Source organism: Amblyraja radiata, chromosome 1 (assembly GCF_010909765.2).
Source record: "Amblyraja radiata isolate CabotCenter1 chromosome 1, sAmbRad1.1.pri, whole genome shotgun sequence".
Lineage (NCBI taxonomy): Eukaryota > Metazoa > Chordata > Chondrichthyes > Rajiformes > Rajidae > Amblyraja > Amblyraja radiata.
Genome location: NC_045956.1, coordinates 36638608 through 36660449, shown reverse-complemented (window position 1 = coordinate 36660449; position 21842 = coordinate 36638608). Strand labels below are relative to the sequence as shown.

The window sequence follows — 21842 nt, the reverse complement described above, 5'->3', positions numbered from 1 at the left end:
CAATTCGCTGAGATTGGGGATAAACTTTCCCAGGTAGTTGACCATGCCTAGAAATCGTTGCAGACTGGTGACGGCAGTTGGTACTGGCAGCTCGTTGATTGCTGCAGTCTTCAGCGGATCTGGTTTTAGCCCATTGCTAGTGAACACGTGACCAACGTAAGTGAATTTGGGAACCCTGACCTTGCACTTCAGTGGGTTCAGTTTTAAATGAATGTCTCTGGCACGGTCCAGTAATTTGCATAGGTTTGCATCATGCTCGGTGGCATCACGGCCATAAACTAGAATGTCGTCAACTATGATAGCACAGGGGAATTCTGCAAACAATTGTTCCATTGCACGCTGGAAAACTTTGCTGGCAGAGTTGATGCCAAATGGCATTCTTAGGAAGCAGTAACGGCCGAACGGGGTGGCGAACGTTGTTAATGCCGATGAAGACACAGTCTAACGGGATTTGCCAGAATGAGATTTTGGCATCCAAGACTGAGAAAACTGTTGCGTTACTGATTTCTGCAGCGACGTCTTCGGTGGTCCTCATGGGGTAGTGTTGGCGTTTAATTGCTGTATTCAAATCTTTAGGATTGTCTTTCTGGTCTTTCTTTGAGGTGCCAACCATGGTGGAAACCCAATCAGAGGGCTTGCTGACTTTGGCAAGGACTCCGATGGAGACCATACGTTTCAGTTCATCGTGTATTTTCTCACGCGTACCATGTGGAACGCGGTGAGGGGCGCATACAATTGGGGTGACTGTACGTAGCGATGTTACAAAACCTACCTTCAGTGGTGCTGCAGTTCTGCCACTGGCCGTGTGCTCGACTTTGCCGCCTTTGAGGGGGGGGCGGGATTAAAATTCCGTTTTCTCCTGCTTATCGGAGGCGGCTTTCCTCAGGCTGCTAAGCCGCTGAAGAATAATCGTTCGCACTTCCATTCCCGATTTTTAAATTTATTTAATCGCGAGACAATTCAATAATTACATTAAAATAAAAAACGACTTCTAACCATATAACCATATATCAATTACAGCACGGAAACAGGCGGTCTCGGCCCTACAAGTCCGTGCCGAACAATTATTTTCCCCTAGTCCCATCTGCCTGCACTCAGACCATAACCCTCCATTCCTTTCCCATCCAATTTATTTTTAAATTATAAAATCGAACGGGACGAATCGCATGAAGGGGACAAAACATAAGTCGTGTATTTTACATATAAACTTGTTTCTCGGATAGCTTTAATCTAATTTTCATTAGCAAAAATGTGATTTGGGCCCCATACGAACCGGCAGTGTTTTTCCTGCCGATATGGGGTTCAAATTCACCGCAAATGCAACGTTCCAATCGATCGCATTCCAGAAAAACCCACTCGCAAGATGATTTTAATGCTTTTTTTTTGGACAATCATGTCATGAGAGCTTCTAAATCGTCTATATTTTGTGTTATTGTCTACCCATAGTCAATATTTTTAGACTAAATATCAGTTTTAGTCCCATGTATTGTGCAAAAAATCAATAATTTTAATTATATTGCGTGGATGTTTCTAGATTAATTTATGGGAATTAAACATTAAATTCCTTCAATCTGGGATATAAATTCATGACAGTGAGATTTAAAAATCATGTTATATTGTGAATTCTTGTTGGAATGGGATTAGTTTGTTATTTGGATACTTGGGCTATTAAAAAAAATTTTCCTTTTAAAATTATCCTTTTCTTAAGAAATTGAATCTACAGGACATTGTTAATGGGAAAGTAGTGGGCCGATAGGCATGTCATGTGTGGTTTGAAGAGCAGAAACTTGTAGTTTACAATGCCAAAATTTAAAAGTTAAGGAAAAACAAGGTGTACAGAGTTGCTTAGTGGTTACAATCTGAGGAGTATGATGATGCTACTGATTATGATATGCCAATGTACCAGCTAGCAACTGATCTTCTCCATAAAGACTTGGCCTATTGCTAGAAATTGTAATTTATTTACGTATCTGTTACGGACTTACAGCATATAATACAATAATATTAAAGTTCAGATCTTGAGAATATCACATTTTTGAATTTTCAAGGCAGTCTGGGTGTTTATTACTATTTCCGTCACAACGGTCAATTTTGTAATTAGCTACAATTAGGTAATTAACTAATTATATGCTTTAATTTCAGGTCATCCAAGTAAGATGTTTTATATTTGTTTCAGAATACTTCAATCTATAATAACTGAAAATTTCATTCAGTTCTTTTGATTTTTAAGAAAGTTATGAGCTTTTGACTGTCCTCGATCATAGCTTTTGTGTTGTCAATGGAATAGCAATAGGGAACAAGATGCTAATTTCCGAGTATGAAAATGGCCATAACCTTTTTAATACTGAAGATATGAAAGTGAATTAGGTGTCAAATTAAACTTCTTTTTATGCTTTATCTGATGGGATAAATTGCAGACTTGATTTTTTAAATCGCAAAATTTTGTAACATTGCTACTGTATGGTCGACAATGTATATTGTAGGTAGTTTGCCGAGTTGGTTGTCAAACAAATCTTTGTAGTTGGATAGCATCTCTCTGGTAGGTCTCTCTGTCAAACAGAGTTTGTGAACAGCACACCAAACCCAGTGAATAGACCAAACCCAGGTCATGGCACGAATCGATGCCTAGCAGGGTTTCAGAACTTGGCTGAACGATGTAAAATAGCAAGTCTTTGGTCTGTTCATTGATGTTACATTTGAAATTGGACTTGCCCAGCGGGTGAAGAATTTCCCCTCCGTAAGCATGTAAAGTGGAGGAGTCTTTTTTCATGAGCTCAGTGGTTCTTATCTTGTTGAACAATTTGAGTGACATGACGTTCACGCGGGACTTTGTCGATCAGCGGTTTGTTATTGATTATCATGGTCACAGCAGGATCAGTGACTTTTCCTGGGGTGCGCAGGTTTAGGGAAAGTATGGTAGACTCAGTGTCTGTGTTATCAGAGTCGTTCCCGTGGGAAGATTCAAGTCAAGTCACTTTTATTTCTATAGCACATTTAAAAAATAACTCTCGTTGGCCAAAGTGCTTTACATTGATGGAGGTACTAACGTTATACAACATTGGTTCATAGATTAAGTACATACATAAATACATGCATATAGCCCTCCCTCAGAGGACGTCAAGAAAGGCTTGAGAGTAAAGATGAGTTAAGTCTCGACTTAAAGGAGTCGATGGAGGGGGCAGTTCTGATGGGAAGAGGGATGCTGTTCCACAGTCTAGTTCGTCTTGTTCATGGGAATTTGAATCTGACAGGTCTTGTTGAATCAGGTGCAGCTTCGTCCTTGAAGCTGTACTCCCGCTAGATTGACAACAATTTGCAAAGTGGTTGAGTTTTTTGCAATTATGAAATACTTTCCCATGGGCCACGCAAAATTGGCGCCCCCTGGGTGGAAATAGTTACAGTTTGTGCACCTCGTGTTAGGCATGTTCTGAACTTTGCTGGACGCGTTGAGAAATCTTTGCTGAGAGTAACTAGCCAAATTCACATTTAACTGGTGATTAGCATTCACGCTATCAAAATCAGCCAGTGGTGCTACAGTCTCAGCCATCCGACAAGCATGAATAGCCTGCTCTAAAGTCAGTTCTGCATTCCGTAGCAGCTCAGCTCGCAACTTTCGGTCGCTCATTCCTCCCACAATTTTATCTCGAACTAGCTCATTTGTGAGCTCACCAACTCTGCATCGAAAGCTGATGTGTCTCAGATCACTGATGAATCATTCCACAGTCTCATCAGCCTGTTGCACTCGGGCAAAAAATCTTGTTCTCTCAAGGATTCTGTTAGACGGCAGGTCACCCAGTTCTCTAAACTTTCTCAGCAACACTGGTGTCTATAGATTCTGCTGGCACCAATACCCGTCCATTCACATCCAGTTGGGCAGGTGCAAATTCGAATGAGTCAGCGCAGATCATAGCCTCCGGACCCGCTAAATTTAACAGTAATGAAGCCTTCAAATAATTGGGATCGTTTTGGTGAACAAAGCGGATATAATGAGAGTAGTCCTTCTCGAACATTCGCCATCGCTCGGTGACATCAGAATCGAGCACAAGCTTTCGACAAGAATTAGCCATATCCCCAAATCACAAAAAATACACACAAATAAAAACTGGTAAACAAAATAAATTGCGGTAAACAGACAGATTGGGGTAGACCCGATAATCTGACACCATGTAAAGAGTTTAAACTCACACAGGTTGAAACACAAGCATCTCTATTGTTCAGGTCATCAACTACATAGCAGGTCATCACACGTTCACACTGCTACTCTAACTGGCAGACAGTGGGTAGGATCTTACACTATGAATGTTATAATTAGGCGGGGTTATAATTGCTAAGCATTCTAATTGGCTAACATGCTGTAGCCAATCTACAGGTGTAAAGTGCAAAAGAACTGCAAGCTGGTTTAAAGTGAATGGCAACGAAATAGTAAAAACTTTCCTCAACATTAGAGGAGTGCAAATAACTCTTTGGATTATAACCCCGGGGCACCCCACGATCATGAAACATGGAATACAAATGCGTGTTTTAACACTTATATCTCAACATTGGAACGGAGACAATTGCCTGGTTTTGTCGAAAAGAATGACACAGGTTTTTATGTATGGACAAAATGACCAGCAACGTGGAGGGAGGATGAGATTTTACACGAAATGCAAATTATCAGCAGCTCCTGGCGGTCTGTAGCACTCTGCTAATACAGGGCTCTCGCTTAACTTTTTTTCCCTGTTGCCAGCCGGGCAACCTGGGTAGCTTTTTAGGTTGCCAAATGACATTCCGAATCCGACCTTTCTGTCCTGGGCCTCCTCCATGGCCAGAGTGAGGCCCACCGCAAATCGAAAGGAACAGTACCTCATATTTTATAACCATATAATAACCATATAACAATTACAGCACGGAAACAGGCCATCTCGACCCTTCTAGTCCGTGCCGAACACGTATTCTCCCCTAGTCCCATATACCTGCGCTCAGACCATAACCCTCCATTCCTTTCCCGTCCATATAACTATCCAATTTATTTTTAAATGATAAAAACGAACCTGCCACCACCACCTTCACTGGAAGCTCATTCCACACAGCCACCACTCTCTGAGTAAAGAAGTTCCCCCTCATGTTACCCCTAAACATCTGTCCCTTAATTCTCAAGTCATGTCCCCTTGTTTGAATCTTTCCTACTCTCAGTGGGAAAAGCTTATCCACGTCAACTCTGTCTATCCCTCTCATCATTTTAAAGACCTCTATCAAGTCCCCCCTTAACCTTCTGCGTTCCAAAGAATAAAGCCCTAACTTGTTCAACCTTTCTCTGTAACTTAGTTGCTGAAACCCAGGCAACATTCTAGTAAATCTCCTCTGTACTCTCTCTATTTTGTTGACACCCTTCCTATAATTAGGCGACCAAAATTGTACCCCATACTCCAGAATTGGCCTCACCAATGCCTTGTACAATTTTAACATTACATCCCAACTTCTATACTCAATGCTCTGATTTATAAAGGCCAGCACACCAAAAGCTTTCTTTACCACCCTATCTACATGAGATTCCACTTTCAGGGAACTGTGCAGTTATTCCCAGATCCCTCTGTTCACCTGCATTCTTCAATTCCCTACCTGCTTGGGTAGTTTGCACCCCAGCGGTATGAACATTGGCTTCTCCAATTACAGGTAGTCCTTGCTTTCTCCCTCCTTCCCCTCCCATTCCCAGCTCTCTCACAGCCTACTGTCTCTGCCTCTTCCTTTCTTTTTCCCGACCCCCCCGCCCCCCCCCCCCACGACATCAGTCTGAAGAAGGGTCTCGACCCGAAATGTCGCCTATTCCTTCGCTCCATAGATGCTGCCTCACCCACTGATTTTCTCCAGCTTACCAACGGGATCCCACCACTGGCCACATCTTCCCATCTTCTCCCCTGCCGGCTTTCCGCAGAGACCGCTCCTTCCATAACTCCCTGGTCATTTTGTCCCTTCCCACCCAAACCACCCCCTCTCCTGGCACTTTCCCTTGCAACCGCAGGAAATGCTACACTTATCGCTTTACCTCCCCCCTTGACTCCATTCAAGGACTCAAGCCGTCTTTCCAGGTGCGGCAGAGGTTCACGTGCACCTCCTCCAACCTCATCTATTGCATCCACTGCTCTAGGTGTCAGTTGCTCTACATCGGTGAGACCAAGCGTAGGCTTGGCGATCGCTTTGCCCAACACCTCCGCTCGGTTCGTAATAACCAACCTGATCTCCCGGTGGCTCAGCTCTTCAACTCCCCCTCCCATTCCGAATCCAATTTTTCTGTCCTGGGCCCTCCATGGCCAGAGTGAGGCCCACCATAAATTGGAGGAGCAGCACCTCATATTTTGCTTGGGCAGTTTACACCCCAGCAGTATGAAAATTTCAGGTCGGCCCTGCTTTCTCTTCCGCTTCCCAGCTCTCCCTCAGCCAACTGTCACATCAGTTTGAGGAAGGGTCTCGACCCAAAACGTCGCCTATTTCCTTCGCTCCATAGATGCTGCCTCACCCGCTGAGTTTCTCCAGCATTTCTGTCTCCCCATTCACACAAGTTCTGTTAGGAGTAAAAGGGTACCGCAAGGCTCAGTGCTGGGACCCCAGCTATTTACAATATATACTAGACCAAGTGCAGACCCTTTGCAGCATCACACACACTAACTACCCCCCCCCCCCCCCCGCACTCACGCTAATTACTCCCCTTGATATTATATTAATATTATTAATTTGCTCCTTTTACCCCATAACCACCCTATCTACTGGGTGGGGGGGGGGGGCAGGGAGAGAAGGTGCAGACACAGAGAGAGAGACAGAGACACAGAGAGAGGGGCAAGATGGAGAGGGGGGTGGAGAGGAGGAGAAGAGGGAGGGTGGGTGAGAGGGGAAAGGGAGGGGAGGAGAGAGAGAGGGGGTGCTGAGAGGGGGGTGAGGTGGGGAGCAGGGAGGGGGAGGGTGGGGGTGGGTGGAGGGAAGAGGGTAGGGGGTGTGGAGGGGAGGGGAGAGAGAGGGGGGGAGGGAGGAGAGAGGGGAGAGAGGGGTGAGGTGAGGGGAGGGGGAGAGCTGGGGAGCAGGGAGGTGGAGGGAAGGGGGTAGGGGTGTGTGGGGGGGAGGGGGCTTTAGGGGAGGAACGGTGGGGGAGGGGATGGAGGAGGGGGAGAAAAAGAGGGGAGAGAGAGAGAGGGGGGGAGGGGGGGAGAGGAGAGGAGAGGGGGAGAGGAGAGGGGGAGAGGAGAGGGGGAGAGGAGAGGGGGGGAGAGGAGAGGGGGGGAGAGAGGAGAGGGGGGGAGAGAGGAGAGGGGGAGAGGAGAGGGGGAGAGGCGAGAGGGGGGGGAGAGGAGAGAGGGGGGAGAGGAGAGAGGGGGGAGAGAGGAGAGGGGGAGAGGAGAGGGGGGAGAGGCGAGAGGGGGGGAGAGGAGAGAGGGGGGAGAGGAGAGAGGGGGGAGAGGAGGAGAGGGGGTGAGAGAGAGAGAAAGAGAGAGGGATAGGGAGAGAGAGAGGTGGGGAGAGAGAGGAGGGAAGAGAGAGAGAGAGAGTTTCTTTTTACTTCAACCCAAACCCCCCAAACAACCATTTGCAGGCAGTGCTTTTTTACTTCAAACTAACCATATTTTCATTTTCAAACCACATTAAGGGTACTTACTCACAGTTGTGTAGACATTTGTTCAGTGTCATTCAGAGCTCAGAGTGCCCTCCAGCTTGAAGAGACTGATTGAGGCACACCACTTCCTGGTTTTATAGTCCCTCCCCCTCCCTCCAGCAGAGAGAATGGTGAATTTTTTTTAAACATTAATTTTTCTCTGATTTTTCATCGATGGGAAAAATACTCTGGTCCAGGAAGGCAGACGTGGGCTCTGATCGAGGTGGCCAAAAATAACGGCCGTAGGTGGCGGCGTTCTCTCGGAAATCGCAGCATAGTGGGCCAAAAGCGGTCAAGATCAGACTTTTAGTAATATATAGATAGATAGATTAATGATTTGGACGAGGGAATTGAATGCAACATCTCCAAGTTTGCGGATGACATGAAGCTGGGGGGCAGTGTTAGCTGTGAGGAGGATGCTAGGAGGCTGCAAGGTGACTTGGAAGGCTGGGTGAGTGGGCAAATACATGGCAGATGCAGTATAATGTGGATAAATGTGAGGTTATCCACTTTGGTGGCAAAAACAGGAAAGTAGACTATTATCTGAATGGTGGCAGATTAGGAAAAGGGGAGATGCAATGAGACCTGGGTGTCATGGTACACCAGTCATTAAAAGTAGGCATGCAGGTGCAGCAGGCAGTGAAGAAAGCGAATGGTATGTTAGCATTCGTAGCAAAAGGATTTGAGTATAGTAGTAGGGAGGTTCTACTGAAGTTGTACAGGGTCTTGGTGAGACCACACCTGGAGTATTGCATACAGTTTTGGTCTCCTAATCTGAGGAAAGACATTCTTGCCATAGAGGGAGTATGGAGAAGGTTCACCAGACTGATTCCTGGGATGTCAGGACTCTCATATGAAGAAAGACTGGATAGACTCGGCTTGTACTCGCTAGAATTTAGAAGATTGAGGGGGGATCTTATAGAAACTTTAAAAATTCTTAAGGGGTTGGACAGGCTAGATGCAGGAAGATTGTTCCCGATATTGGGGAAGTCCAGAACAAGGGGTCACAGTTTAAGGATAAGGGGGAAATCTTTTAGGACCGAGATGAGGAAAACATTTTTCACACAGAGAGTGGTGAATCTCTGGAATTCTCTCCCGCAGAAGGTAGTTGAGGCCAGTTCATTGGCTATATTTAAGAGGGAGTTAGATGTGGCCCTTGTGGCTAAAGGGATCAGGGGGTATGGAGAGAAGGCAGGTACAGGATACTGAGTTGGATGATCAGCCATGATTATATTGAATGGCGGTGCAGGCTCGAAGGGCCGAATGGCCTACTCCTGCACCTATTTTCTACGTTTCTATGTTTATATCCCACTTTCCTCACCCACTCCCTACACATTAGGGACAATTTTACAGAGACAAGTTAACCTACAAAGCCAATGCATCTTTGGGATGTGGGAGGAAACCTACATGCTCGCAGGGAGAATGTGCAAATTCAACACAGACAGTGCCCGAGGACAGGGTCGATCACAGATCTCTGGCGTGTGAGGCAGCAAGTCCACCAGCTGTGCCACTATATTTTATTTTCCAACACAAATAAAATTATACGTTGATAACTTTGGTTACTAAAAAAAAAGAAACTATCCATTTTCAGTCTTAAATCTCTAAGTGATGCTATGTCCCCCTTTACAGCTACTGTATGTTTTAATTCAGTTCAAGACTATCGCAGTTGCTGCCTAAAATTGCCAGAGACCCGGAATTGATCCTGAATATGGGTGCTGTCTGTATGGAGTTTACTCCTTTTCCCTTTGATCGCATGGGTTTTCTCCAGGTGCTCTTGTTTCCTTCCACATTCCAAAGGTGTGCAGGAACCTATTTCAGACCCAACACAAAACATAATATTTTCCTTTTGTCCAGAGATTCTGTCTGACCTGTTGAGTTACGATACGATACGATACGATACAATTTATTTGTCATTTGGACCCCTTGAGGTCCAAATGAAATGACGTTTCTGCAGCCATACATTACAAACAAATAGACCCAAGACACAACATAATTTACATAAACATCCATCACATTGCTGTGATGGAAGGCCAAAAAAACTTCTCTCCACTGCACTCTTCCCCCCGATGTCAGAGTCAAAGTCAAAGCCCCCGGCGGGCGATGGCGAATTGTCCCGCGGCCATTAAAGCCACGCCGGGTGATGCAAGGTCGCGCACCGGGTCTTGTTGTTGGAGCCCCCGGCGTGCGCTCGCAGAGTCCCGCGGCCATTCCAAGCCGGCCATTACTCCAGCTTTTTGTGTCTATCTTCAGTTTAAACCAGCATCTGCAGTTCTTTCCTACACACACGATACTATACGATAGAACTTTATTAATCCCAGGAGGGAAATTGTGTGTGTGTGTGTGTGTGTGTGTGTGTGTGTGTGTGTGTGTGTAAGTGTGTGTGTGTGTGTGTATAGTTATATATTCATATATAAATATACACTGTTTTCTTTTCTCGTTTATAACATTGTTTACAGAGTACTATGTTTACATATTCTGTTGGGCTGCTGCAAGTAAGGATTTCATTGGGGCATGAGAGAAGAAAATACTCTTGACTCTTGACTTAAGTCGCTAATGTGTGGGATAGAACCAGTGTACGGGTAACCGGTGGTCGGCGTGGACTCGGTGGGCCGAAGGGCCTGTTTCCACGCTGTATGTTTAAATTAAACTAAAACACTAAAACCAGAGGGCATCTAAAGAAGGGTCTCTACCCGAAACGTCACCCAATTTCTTCTATCCAGAGATGCTGGCTGCTCCATGGAGTTCCGCCGCACAATTAAAGCATGGAATAGTCTTCATCCTACTATAGGTACCCAACCAGAAGCAATTAAATTTAATGTAGCTCTTTTTTCCCCCAAGAACCCTTTTTTGTTTAAGTCCAAGTCAAGAGTCAAGAGAGTTTTATTGTCATGTGTCCCAGATAGGACAATGAAATTCATGCTTGCTACAGCGCAACAGAATATGTAAACATAATACAGAACAGGAGATAAAAGTTCACTGTGTCTATATACCATAAACCATATATATATATATATACACAATAAATAAACAGATAAAATGTTATTTTTTAGAGTTTGGTGGTGGTGGTGTTTAAATTCTGTTTAAATTCCATTTCGAATATTTTTGGAGGACCAGGAAAGCAAGAAGCAAGAGTTACTCCTGTTACCAGGGAGTTACTCCAAGAAGTTACCAGGGAGTTTCTCCAGCTCCAGCGAGTGATTCTGCGTTGGTTTTCAGCGGTCGCGGTCGCGGCGAGTGGACAGCAATGGCAGCCAGAAAGTGGCCGACGCCAACCAGTGGCAGTGCGCATGTGCAGGGCGGCACATGCGCACAACCACTGCCGATGATGTGCTGGCCAAAGCTCCTCACTATAGGATCTTTGGTGCTGGCTGTGGTTGTGCGCATGTGTAAGGTGGCCGGCCGTGCCGGCGGACGGAGACCCGAGACATGGACACGGATAGCGGGCGGAGACGGAGAGTGACAGAGAGAGAGAAAAATAGAGAGGGGCTCACTCAGAATTAAACGGTAGGTGCTTGCCTAGCAGGGCAAAATGGCATGGCTTTTAGGTTGCCATTGGCAACCGGGCAACCGCTAATTTCGAGCCCTGTAATTAGCAATGTTACAAAATTTTGAGATTTTAAAAATCAAGTCTGTAATTTATCCCATCAGATAAAGCATAAAAATAATTTTAATTTGACACCTAATTCACTTACATATCTCAAGTATTTAAAAAGTTATGGCCATTTTCATACTCGGAAATTAGCATCTTGTTCCCTATTGATTTTCTATGGACATAACAAAAAAGCTGTGATCGTGAACAGTCAAAAGCCCATAACTTTCTTAAAAATTAAGAGAACTGAATGAAATTTTCAGTTATCATAGATTGAAGCATTCTGAAACAAATATAAAATAATCTTACTTGGATGACCTGAAATTAAAGCATATAATTAGTTAGTTACCTAATTGTAGCTAATTTCAGACTTCAATTACTAGATCTAAACATCTATCCATTTCTTAATAAATGATTAACATTTTTAAATAGCCTAAATGTCCAAATAATATTCACAAATAATTCACAATAAAACATGATTTTTAAATCTCATTTACATTAATTTATAGGCCAAATGGAAGGAATTTAGTGTTCAATTGCTGTAAATAAATGCCCATTTAAATCAGCTTTCCAGTGGGTCCCTGTGGAACGCGCTGGTTTAGAACGTTCATATTGCGGTAGATTTGTGCCCCAAATGCCCAGAAAAATACTGCGCGATATAATGGACCCAAAATGAGCTACTCGCAATATTAAACTTTGTATAAAGGGATCTTTAGAAGTCATTTTTAATGTAAAAATATACAGCATACCTTCAGCTGTCTGCTTTATGAGACCCTGCGGTTGCTGGCGGTCGCGGGTTTAGAGATTGATTTTTAAACTACTATAACTATTATACGAGGCCTTTAAAACTAATAATAGCTTTTGCGACGGGGTCTTCCAGCGATTTTTTGTTAATAATTAACTAGGCTGAACATCTTCGATTTGAACAGCCTAGAGAAAATCGCGTTTTAAACCCGCCCCCTCTAAACGGCGCCAAAATCGCGCACACCCGCAGCGGCAGATTTTCAAAGACGCTTCAGGTAGGCTTTGCAACATACCTACTGTAATAGCTTCATCAAAAAGTCTTTTTGCGATTAACCTTCTGAAACATTACTTAGATTACTGCATTTGTATATTAATTGCTTCTGAAACCAATAACTGAGTGAATAATAAGTAAATAGTTTTTATTGTGAAACATAGAAAATAGGTGCAGGAGTAGGCCATTCGGCCCTTCGAGCCTGCACCGCCATTCAATATGATCATGGCTGATCATCCAACTCACTATCCCGTACCTGCCTTCTCTCCATACCCCCTGATCCCTTTAGCCACAAGGACCACATCTAACTCCCTCTTAAATATAGCCAATTAACTGGCCTCAACTACCTTCTGTGGCAGAGAATTCCAGAGACTCACCACTTATTAATAATATTAATAGCTTGTTAACCTCTCTTCCCAGGGAATAAACCATTATATTTTGGAGTCCTATTCCCTTATGTGATGCATTGTTTTAGAACATTTTAGAAGTATGATTCTTAATATCAATAATTGTTTTATTTTCCTTCCTTTCCCTAATTTGCGACACCTTTCTTTCTTTCTGCCTTTCTTTCTCTATATTTTACTCACTGCACCTGTTTAAATGTTGTCCACTCTTTTTAATTTAAACTCTTCACAGTTTTAATCATAACCATCATAATAGTACTTTATTTGCCAAGTATGTTTTGCAACATACGAGGAATTTGATTTGCTATACAGTCATACCAATAAAGAGCAACAAGACACCCAAATAAATTTTAAACATCAACATTCACCACAGCAACTTTGTAGTTCAGGTTGCCTTATTTTCAACAAATTCCCAATGGCTTGGATGGTTTGCTCTCTGTAATCTTTCAGTTTCCACAATTTATGGGGAAAGAATAGCCTAAAACCGCTGCATAGCAGATTGTTTGACAAATGGCTTCCTGCTCCACCAAAGTCCAGCCCATAGTTGGATCTTTAAATGAACACTCCCAGCAATCTGAAGTGGCACAGTGGCATAGTTGGTAGTGCTGCTCCCTCACAATTCCAGAAACCCGGGTTCGATCCTGACAGTTGAATCTTGTATTCAGCATTGTTGCCAATAATGTGTACTCCTGACCTATTCGACACTTAAAGCAGAGTTTTCTGTAAATTCACTTTGTACTTTGTCAGGTGCTGTCTGTGTGGAGTTTACATGTTTTCCCTGTGACCACATATGTTTCCACTGAGTGCTCCCGTTTCCTCCCACGTCCCAAAGATGTGCGGTTTTGTCCGTTAATTGACCACTGTAAATTGTCACTAATGCGTAAGAAGTGGATGATAAGTGGGGTAACATAGAACTAGTGTGAACGGTTAGTCGATAGTTGGCGTGAACTCGGTAGGCTGAAGGACCAATTTCCATGTTATATCTCTAGACTATAACCTCAACTCCAATGTATCATAAAAACAAAAAATATCAAACACAGAACTGTTCCAAAGCAGGGACAAGATATAAGAAATTGCAGCTGCTGGAATTTTGAGTAAAGAACAAAGTTGGTGGAAATCAATGAGCCAGGCAGCATTTGTGAAAGGATGTCTAACTCAATTCAGGCAAAAAGCTGGAGAAACTCAGCGGGTGAGGCAGCATCTATGGAGCGAAGGAATAGGTGACGTTTCGGGTCAAAACTCTTCTTCAGTCTGAAGAAGGGTCTCGACCCGAAACGTCATCCATTCCTTCACTCCATAGATGCTGCCTCACCCGCTGAGTTTCTCCAGCTTTTTGTCTACCTTCGATTTTTCCAGCCTCTGCAGTTCTTTCTAACTCAAAATTATTTGGGAAATGGTAAAATCAATCACCACAATGATCATTGCTAAAGAGATCACTATAAATTGTCAACATTGCCTTATTAATCATTTATTACTGACTCTACCTGGTTGGTGGTTTGGAATGTGAGGAAGATCCAACTGCTTAAGTATATTTTTATTTGCAAATTAGAGAGGACAAATAAACCTGAAGTATTAAATGCATTGATCTAAAGCAATAAATGCTGCTGCCAGACATAACAATAGACAGTAGGTGCAGGAGTAGGCCATTCGGCCCTTTGAGCCAGCACCGCCATTCAATGTGATCATGGCTGATCATCCACAATCAGTACCCCGTTCCTGCCTTCTCTCCATATCCCTAAGAGCTCTATCTAACTCTCTCTTGAAAGCATCCAGAGAATTCCACACACTCACAACTCTCTGTGTGAAAAGGTTTTTCCTCATCTCCATTCTAAATTGCTTACCACTTATTCTTAAACTGTGGCCCCTGGTTCTGGACTACACCGGCATTGGGAACATGTTTCCTGCCTCTAGCGTGTCCAAATCCTTAATAATCTTACCTGTTTAAATAAGATGCCCTCTCATCCTTCTAAATTCCAGAGTATACAAGCCCAGCCGCTTCAATCTATCAACATATGACAGTCCCGCCATCCCGGGAATAAATCTTGTGAACCTACGCTGCACTCCCTCAATAGCAAGAATGTCCTTCTTCGAGTTTGGAGACCAAAACTGCACACAATGCTCCAGGTGTGGTCTCACTAGGGCCTTGTACAACTGCAGGAGGACCTCTTTGCTCCTATACTCAACTCCTTTTGGCTTTCTTCACTGCCTGCTGTACATCAAAAATATAAAATGGGATTCTTTTAAAATCATATATCGAGACACAAAGCACTGAAGTAACTCAGCAGGTCAGGCAGCATCTCTGGAGAACATGGATAGGTGACATCTTACAATCATTCGTCCTGTTTGATGAAAAGGATCGAGACCAGCAATTTGTCCATAAATATTGCAGCTTCAATTCTCTGAATTGCATTACATTTGTACATATGATTTAACTCTTTACCATTTCAACATGATATGATAAATATGTTGATCAAATTCATGTCCTGCAAAATATTATCACCAAAGTTTACAGATTTATTTATTTATCATCTATTCTGCCCAATTGCAGGTTGAAAGCCATTTGGAGGCCAGATTGTGGAATAAAATATTTGTCTGGGTTCAAAAGAAGGTATGATTTTAAAGTAGTTATAAAATAGGACTGAAACCAAATTGTAAATTGTTGAGAGTCCGTGTGAACCAATGTGTAATATAAAATGTTCAAGAAGGAACTGCAGATGCTGGAAGATCGAAGGTACACAAAAATGCTGGAGAAACTCAGCGGGTGCAGCAGCATCTATGGAGCGAAGGAAATGGGCGACGTTTCGGGCCGAAACCCTTCTTCAGACTGATGGGGGGTGGGGGGCAGAAGGAAGGAAAAAGGGGAGGAGGAGGAGGGGGGCTGGGAGGAGACAGCTCGAGGGTTAAGGAAGGGGAGGAGACAGCAAGGGCTAGCAAAACTGGGAGAATTCAACGTTCATGCCATCGGACGCAAGCAATCCAGGCGGAATATGAGGTGCTGTTCCTCCAATTTCCGGTGTTGCTCACTCTGGCAATGGAGGAGACCCAGGACAGAGAGGTCGGATTGGGAATGGGAGGGGGAGTTGAAGTGCTGAGCCACCGGGAGTTCAGGTAGGTTATTGCGGACTGAGCGGAGCTGTTCGGCGAAACGATCGCCCAACCTCCGTTTAATCTCCCCGATGTAAATCAGCTGACATCTAGAGCAGCGGATGAGGTTGGAGGAGATACAGGTGAACCTTTGTCGCACCTGGAACGACTGTTTGGGTCCTTGAATGGAGTCGAGGGGGGAGGTGAAGAGACAGATGTTGCATTTCTTGCGGTTGCAACGGAAAGTGCCTGGGGAGGGGGTGGTACGGGAGGGAAGGGAAGAATTGACACGCCTTCGTTCCATAGATGCTGCTGCACCCGTTGAGTTTCTCCAGCATTTTTGTGTACCTGTAATATAAAATGTATCTGTAACCTTTATAAAATCTTACATTGTTTTAAGTTGCTGCCATCTACTGCTTGGTGCACTATTTGCTTTCAGTGTAGAAGGCTGTGGGTAATTTGGTAAGGTCCTGTAGAAAGTAGTGGGTGTGGCTCTTAGGTTTAACTGACTCTTAAGTTTTTATTTCGCTAAAATATTGATGGTTCTCTGCACTGCAGCTGTTTTTGTATCTTCATATTTTTTCCCAGTGAGCAGCGTAATGTTTGTGTAACATTTAGCAACATTTAACAGTGTGAAATTCTGCATGAAAAAACTTTCCATTGTGGATGCAGCTCAGACCATCCCATAAAACCAATCTTCCTTCCATTTACTCCATTTACACCTCACGCTGTCTCGGCAAGGCCACCAGTATAATCAAGGATGAGTCACACCCCTGTCACTGCCTCTTCTCCCCTCTCCCATTGGGCAAAAGGTATAGAAGTTTTGAAACGCACGCCTCCAGATTCAGGGACAGTTTCTTCCCAGCTGTTTTCAGACAACTGAGCCATCCTACCAACAACTAGAGAGCAGTCCTGAGCTACTTTCTACCTCATTGGAGACTCTAGTACTATCTTTGATTGGACTATCTTCCACTAAACATTATTCACTGTTTTCCCTGCATCATGTATCTGCACACTGTGGATGGCTCAAAATAAATCATGTATTGTCTTTCCACTGACTGGTTAGTGCACAACAAAAGCTTTTCAATCTACCCAGTACACGAGACAATGAACTAAACTCAAACTCAAACTCATTAATGAACATCACCATCCATTATATTACCATTGATAGGACAGTTAGTCCAACATACAGACTCTCGTAGCTAACATGAGGGAGCACCACCTCGACCTGACAATTTTGACACCCTAATATAAGTTACCTTCATAACTGTAATAGACATTCAATGCAGAAGCATGAAATTAACTGGAGTTTAGTGTAAGTGAACACATGGATCTGATATCTATTTTCACCCTGGATATACATCAGAGTCTGAGTAAATTCAGAACATAGTCCGTTGCAAGGCAGCAACATTAACCTAGAAGTTTAGAAATAAGGATCTGCAAATGCTGGTTTATAAAAGAAGACACAAAGTGCTGGAATAACTCAGCAGGTCAGGCAGCATCTCTGAAGATCATGACTAGGTGACGTTCCAAGTCGAGATCTTACTTCAGACAAATAGCCAAATAACATTGACATCATTGTGTTACTGTTTTCAGTTGGGTTTACCAAATGGCTCCATCAAAGCTACCGTCTTAATAGAAAATATCTTAGCTGCTTTTGAGATGGAAGAGATTCTCTATGAGCTACGAGACCATTCTGCTGGACTAAACTGTGGAATCTGGGATTATTCAGCCTCTTTTGTCAACAAATTTGGTGAGCAGGCATATTTTAATAATACACACTTTGGAAGAATCATTACCTGGTTGATCCTAAATGGCTGAGGTTTGCAGTGTACTTAAAAGCTGCACAGATGCAAATTATTTCTTAATTTTCTTTCTGTCTTTTTATAGAATGTACCTCGGCATTTGGAGGGAGAGAGGGTAAAAAAAGGGCAGAATAGTGGGAGTAAAGACAAAAAAACCTCAACATCACTCCAAACTAAAACTGGGGTTGTAACTTTAACACGGCCACAATGAATCCAAACTGGAATTCGGCAGAAAGTTCTGTACACAGGGTGCTCTGTAAAAGTAACTTCACCCTTTCTGGTTTAGGCAAAAGGAAGTCTGGAAAGCTATATGAAGGATAAAGGTATATATAGATATGGAGAGAGTGAGATGAAGCATTGGAGGAGTCTGGTGTGGAGCATAAGTATCAGTATTGGCCAGATTGTTCTTGTTTCTGAGCAGTAAATGGTAATGCTGTATTCCTATGAACTCAGTGTTGAAGGAACTGCTGATGCTGGTTTATACCGAAGATAGATAAAACACTCTTGACTCTTACTTGAACATATTAAGATTGAATTGAATTGATTGATTGAATTGAATACCTTTATTGTCATTCAGACCTTACGGTCTGAACGAAATTTCGTGCCTGCAGTCATACATACAATCATACAATAATAAACAACAATAAACACAAATTAACACCACCACAGTGTATCCTCCAAGCACCTCCTCACTGTGGTGGAGGCAAAAATCTTAGGGTTACTGTCTCTTCCCTCCTCTTATCCCTCTGCGCTGAGGCGATTCCCCACCGGGCGATGGCATAAACAGTCCCGCGGCTCACCGAACCCCACAAACGGGCCGGTTCAAACACGCCCGGGGGTGGTCGAAGCTGCCGCCCTCCAGTCCAGCACACGCAGCCGCCGGCCCGCGGCTGAACCCCGGACTCAGGTCACCGCCTCAGAACGCCGTCCCAGCCACCGGAGCACCGTTCCAGCCCCGAGCCGGATCGCCCTCATGTGAGTACCATTCTCCCTCGGGCTGGGCCACTCCGACGGGAGTGCCGTTCTCCCTCGGGCTGGGCCACTCCGACGGGAGTGCCGTTCTCCCTCGGGCTGGGCCACTCCGACGGGAGTGCCGTTCTCCCTCGGGCTGGGCCACTCCGACGGGAGTGCCGTTCTCCCTCGGGCTGGGCCACTCCGACGGGAGTGCCGTTCTCCCTCGGGCTGGGCCACTCCGACGGGAGTGCCGTTCCTCCCTCGGGCTGGGCCACTCCGACGGGAGTGCCGTTCCTCCCTCGGGCTGGGCCACTCCGACGAGAGTGCCGTTCTCCCTCGGGCTGGGCCACTCCGACGGGCCACAGCCCCTCACGGGAAAGTCTCTCAGCCCCTCGCCAGGCCGCTCTCACGAGAGCGCAGTTCCAGCCCCGGGCTGGGCCACCCTCACGGGAGCTCAGGGCGAGTCCTGTCAGCTGCCTCCAGAGTCCCGAGATCGCCAGCTCCGCCATTAGGCCTCAGTGTAGACGGAGGCAGAGAAGGGGGATACGACAAAAAGGTCGTATTCCCCCGAAGGGAGAGACAGCAAGCCCCGTTTCACCCTCCACCCCCCCCCCCCCCCCCCACATAAACACGACCTAAAAACCAAAAACGTAACTAGACAAAACGAAAAAATACAACACAAAAAAGTAAAAGACAAACGGACTGCAGGCGAGCCGCAGCCGTTCCCGGCGCCGCCACTTCCGGAATATTAGTATTCAAGAAGGAACTGCAGATGCTGGAAGATCGAAGGTACACAAAAATGCTGGAGAAACTCAGCGGGTGCAGCAGCATCTATGGAGCGAAGGAAATAGGCGACGTTTCGGGCTGAAACCCTTCTTCAGACTGATGGGGGGTGGGGGGGAGAAAGAAGGAAAAAGGGAGGAGGAGCCCGAGGGCGGGGGGATGGGAGGAGACAGCTCGAGGGTTAAGGAAGGGGAGGAGACAGCAAGGGCTAGCAAAACTGGGAGAATTCAACGTTCATGCCAGCCGGACGCAAGCAACCCAGGCGGAATATGAAGTGCTGTTCCTCCAATTTCCGGTGTTGCTCACTCTGGCAATGGAGGAGACCCAGGACAGAGAGGTCGGATTGGGAATGGGAGGGGGAGTTGAAATGCTGAGCCACCGGGAGTTCAGGTAGGTTATTGCGGACTGAGCGGAGGTGTTCGGCGAAACGATCGCCCAACCTTCGCTTAGTCTCCCCGATGTAAATCAGCTGACATCTAGAGCAGCGGATGCAGTAGATAAGGTTGGAGGAGATACAGGTGAACCTTTGGCGCACCTGGAACGACTGCTTGGGTCCTTGAATGGAGTCGAGGGGGGAGGTGAAGGGACAGGTGTTGCATTTCTTGTGGTTGCAACGGAAAGTGCCCGAGGAGGGGGTGGTACGGGAGGGAAGGGAAGAATTGACAAGGGAGTTGCGGAAGGAGCGGTCTTTGCGGAAGGCAGACATAGGGGGAGATGGGAAGATGTGGCGAGTGGTGGGGTCACGTTGGAGGTGGCGGAAATTGCTCCCTCCGCAACTCCCTTGTCAATCCTTCCCTTCCCTCCCGTACCACCCCCTCCCCACTTGGCTCAGCACTTCAACTCCCCCTCCCATTTCCAATCTAAGCGGAGGTTGGGCGATCGTTTCGCCGAACACCTCCGCTCAGTCCGCAATAACCTACCTGAACTCCCGGTGGCTCAGCACTTCAACTCCCCCTCCCATTTCCAATCCGACCTCTCTGTCCTGGGTCTCCTCCATTGCCAGAGTGAGCAACACCGGAAATTGGAGGAACAGCACCTCACCTGGGTTGCTTGCGTCTGGCTGGCATGAACGTTGAATTCTCCCAGTTTTGCTAGCCCTTGCTGTCTCCTCCCCTTCCTTAACCCTCGAGCTGTCTCCTCCCATCCCCCCGCCCTCGGGCTCCTCCTCCTCCCCTTTTTCCTTCCTTCTGCCCCCCACCCCCCATCAGTCTGAAGAAGGGTTTCGGCCCGAAACGTCGCCTATTTCCTTCGCTCCATAGATGCTGCTGCACCTGCTGAGTTTCTCCAGCATTTTTGTGTACCTTAAGATATTAGTAGTTGTGTTGTATTTTTGTGTATTATACGCACATACATACTTTTTTTTAGCTTTTGCACTTATTTAAACTAGTATTGCCATTTTTTTGGAATTGGTAGCTATCCCCTGTGAAAGTTTAGGGTAAGTCATAGTATGAAGCAAGCTGAGCTGTTTGTGATTATGATCCTGACTTTGAGATGATGCCAGATTACCAGAAACAAACGGGTTGAATCATAAGGAAACAGAAGTGCATTTTATTTCACAAACACCATTTTCCAGGACATCGACGGGAATTCCTTTTACCGGATCGCAGTAAATATGTGAATATAGAGAAAATGTTTTTGAAGAGCTACATGGACCTTCTGATAAAGACTTGTCATAAGCGAGGTGCCTTGGCCACAGGAGGAATGGCAGCTCTGTTACTGCCACGGGACAAGGAAGGCTTGGACTACCAGAGTGTCTTGGCGAAGGTCAGGCGGTATGTGCAGCTGCATTTAAAGTTAATGAATAGTGATGGTGTGGGAAGCTTCACATCCAAAATACAATCTGCTTTTAGAATGTTTTCCTTCAAAATTACTGTTTTTGAAGTACTGTTGTTTCCAATAAATTCCATTTTATCTCGTATCCAAGAGGAAAATTCAGTGGTTAACAGCAGTACTAAATTGTGCAAACAATTTGCCTTGACGTTTCCCAAGAAATTATTAAATTTCAATTTGCTTGGTAGTCTGTGGGTTTTCAATCAAGCCGTCTCCAGTCTGGCTTTTCCAGTGGTGCCTCTGTTGAATGTCCAAGTGCACAGTGATTCCCTGCTGGTTATATTTCATTCAGCACGACTTTCAGTAAAGCTTGGACCTCTCCTCCTCTTTAGCTGCTCTTCTCGTGGCAGCACTGCTGCAGACGGTCTGGCTGACATGGGGAGTGCATCTTTAAGGGATGATGTCCCTCTGAACAGCAGACGGTACGGAAGCTTGAAAACGTGCACCACCAGACTCGAGAACAGCTTCTTTGTTATCAGGCTTCAAAAGGCCCCATCCATTAGCTAGGGTACTGCCCGATCGCCTCTACTCCACTGTGGACCTTGTTTAAAGACCTGATGCATTACAATGCTGAGAACTATGTTCTGCACCCATTGCTCTATCTATTGTACTTGAATTTGACTTTTAGTTTATTTTTTTTTAGTTTAGAGTTACAGCGCAGAAACAGGCCCTTTGACCCACAGAGTCTGGGCCAACCAGCGATCCCTGTATATGAGCACTATCCCACACACTAGAGACTATTTATAATTTTTACCAA

At 45.1% G+C, this 21842-nt stretch overlaps 1 protein-coding gene across 1 annotated transcript in view; it reads left to right on the top strand.

Moving 5' to 3' along the window:
- LOC116972967 (malate synthase, glyoxysomal-like) overlaps positions 1 to 21842 on the top strand; it is an 81400-nt gene that overhangs the window by 35847 nt on the left and 23711 nt on the right. Inside the window, exons 7-9 of the mRNA XM_033020575.1 lie at positions 15178 to 15237; positions 17310 to 17466; positions 20829 to 21027. Of these exons, the coding sequence (XP_032876466.1) occupies positions 15178 to 15237; positions 17310 to 17466; positions 20829 to 21027 (416 nt within the window). The remainder of the gene's footprint in view (positions 1 to 15177; positions 15238 to 17309; positions 17467 to 20828; positions 21028 to 21842) is intronic.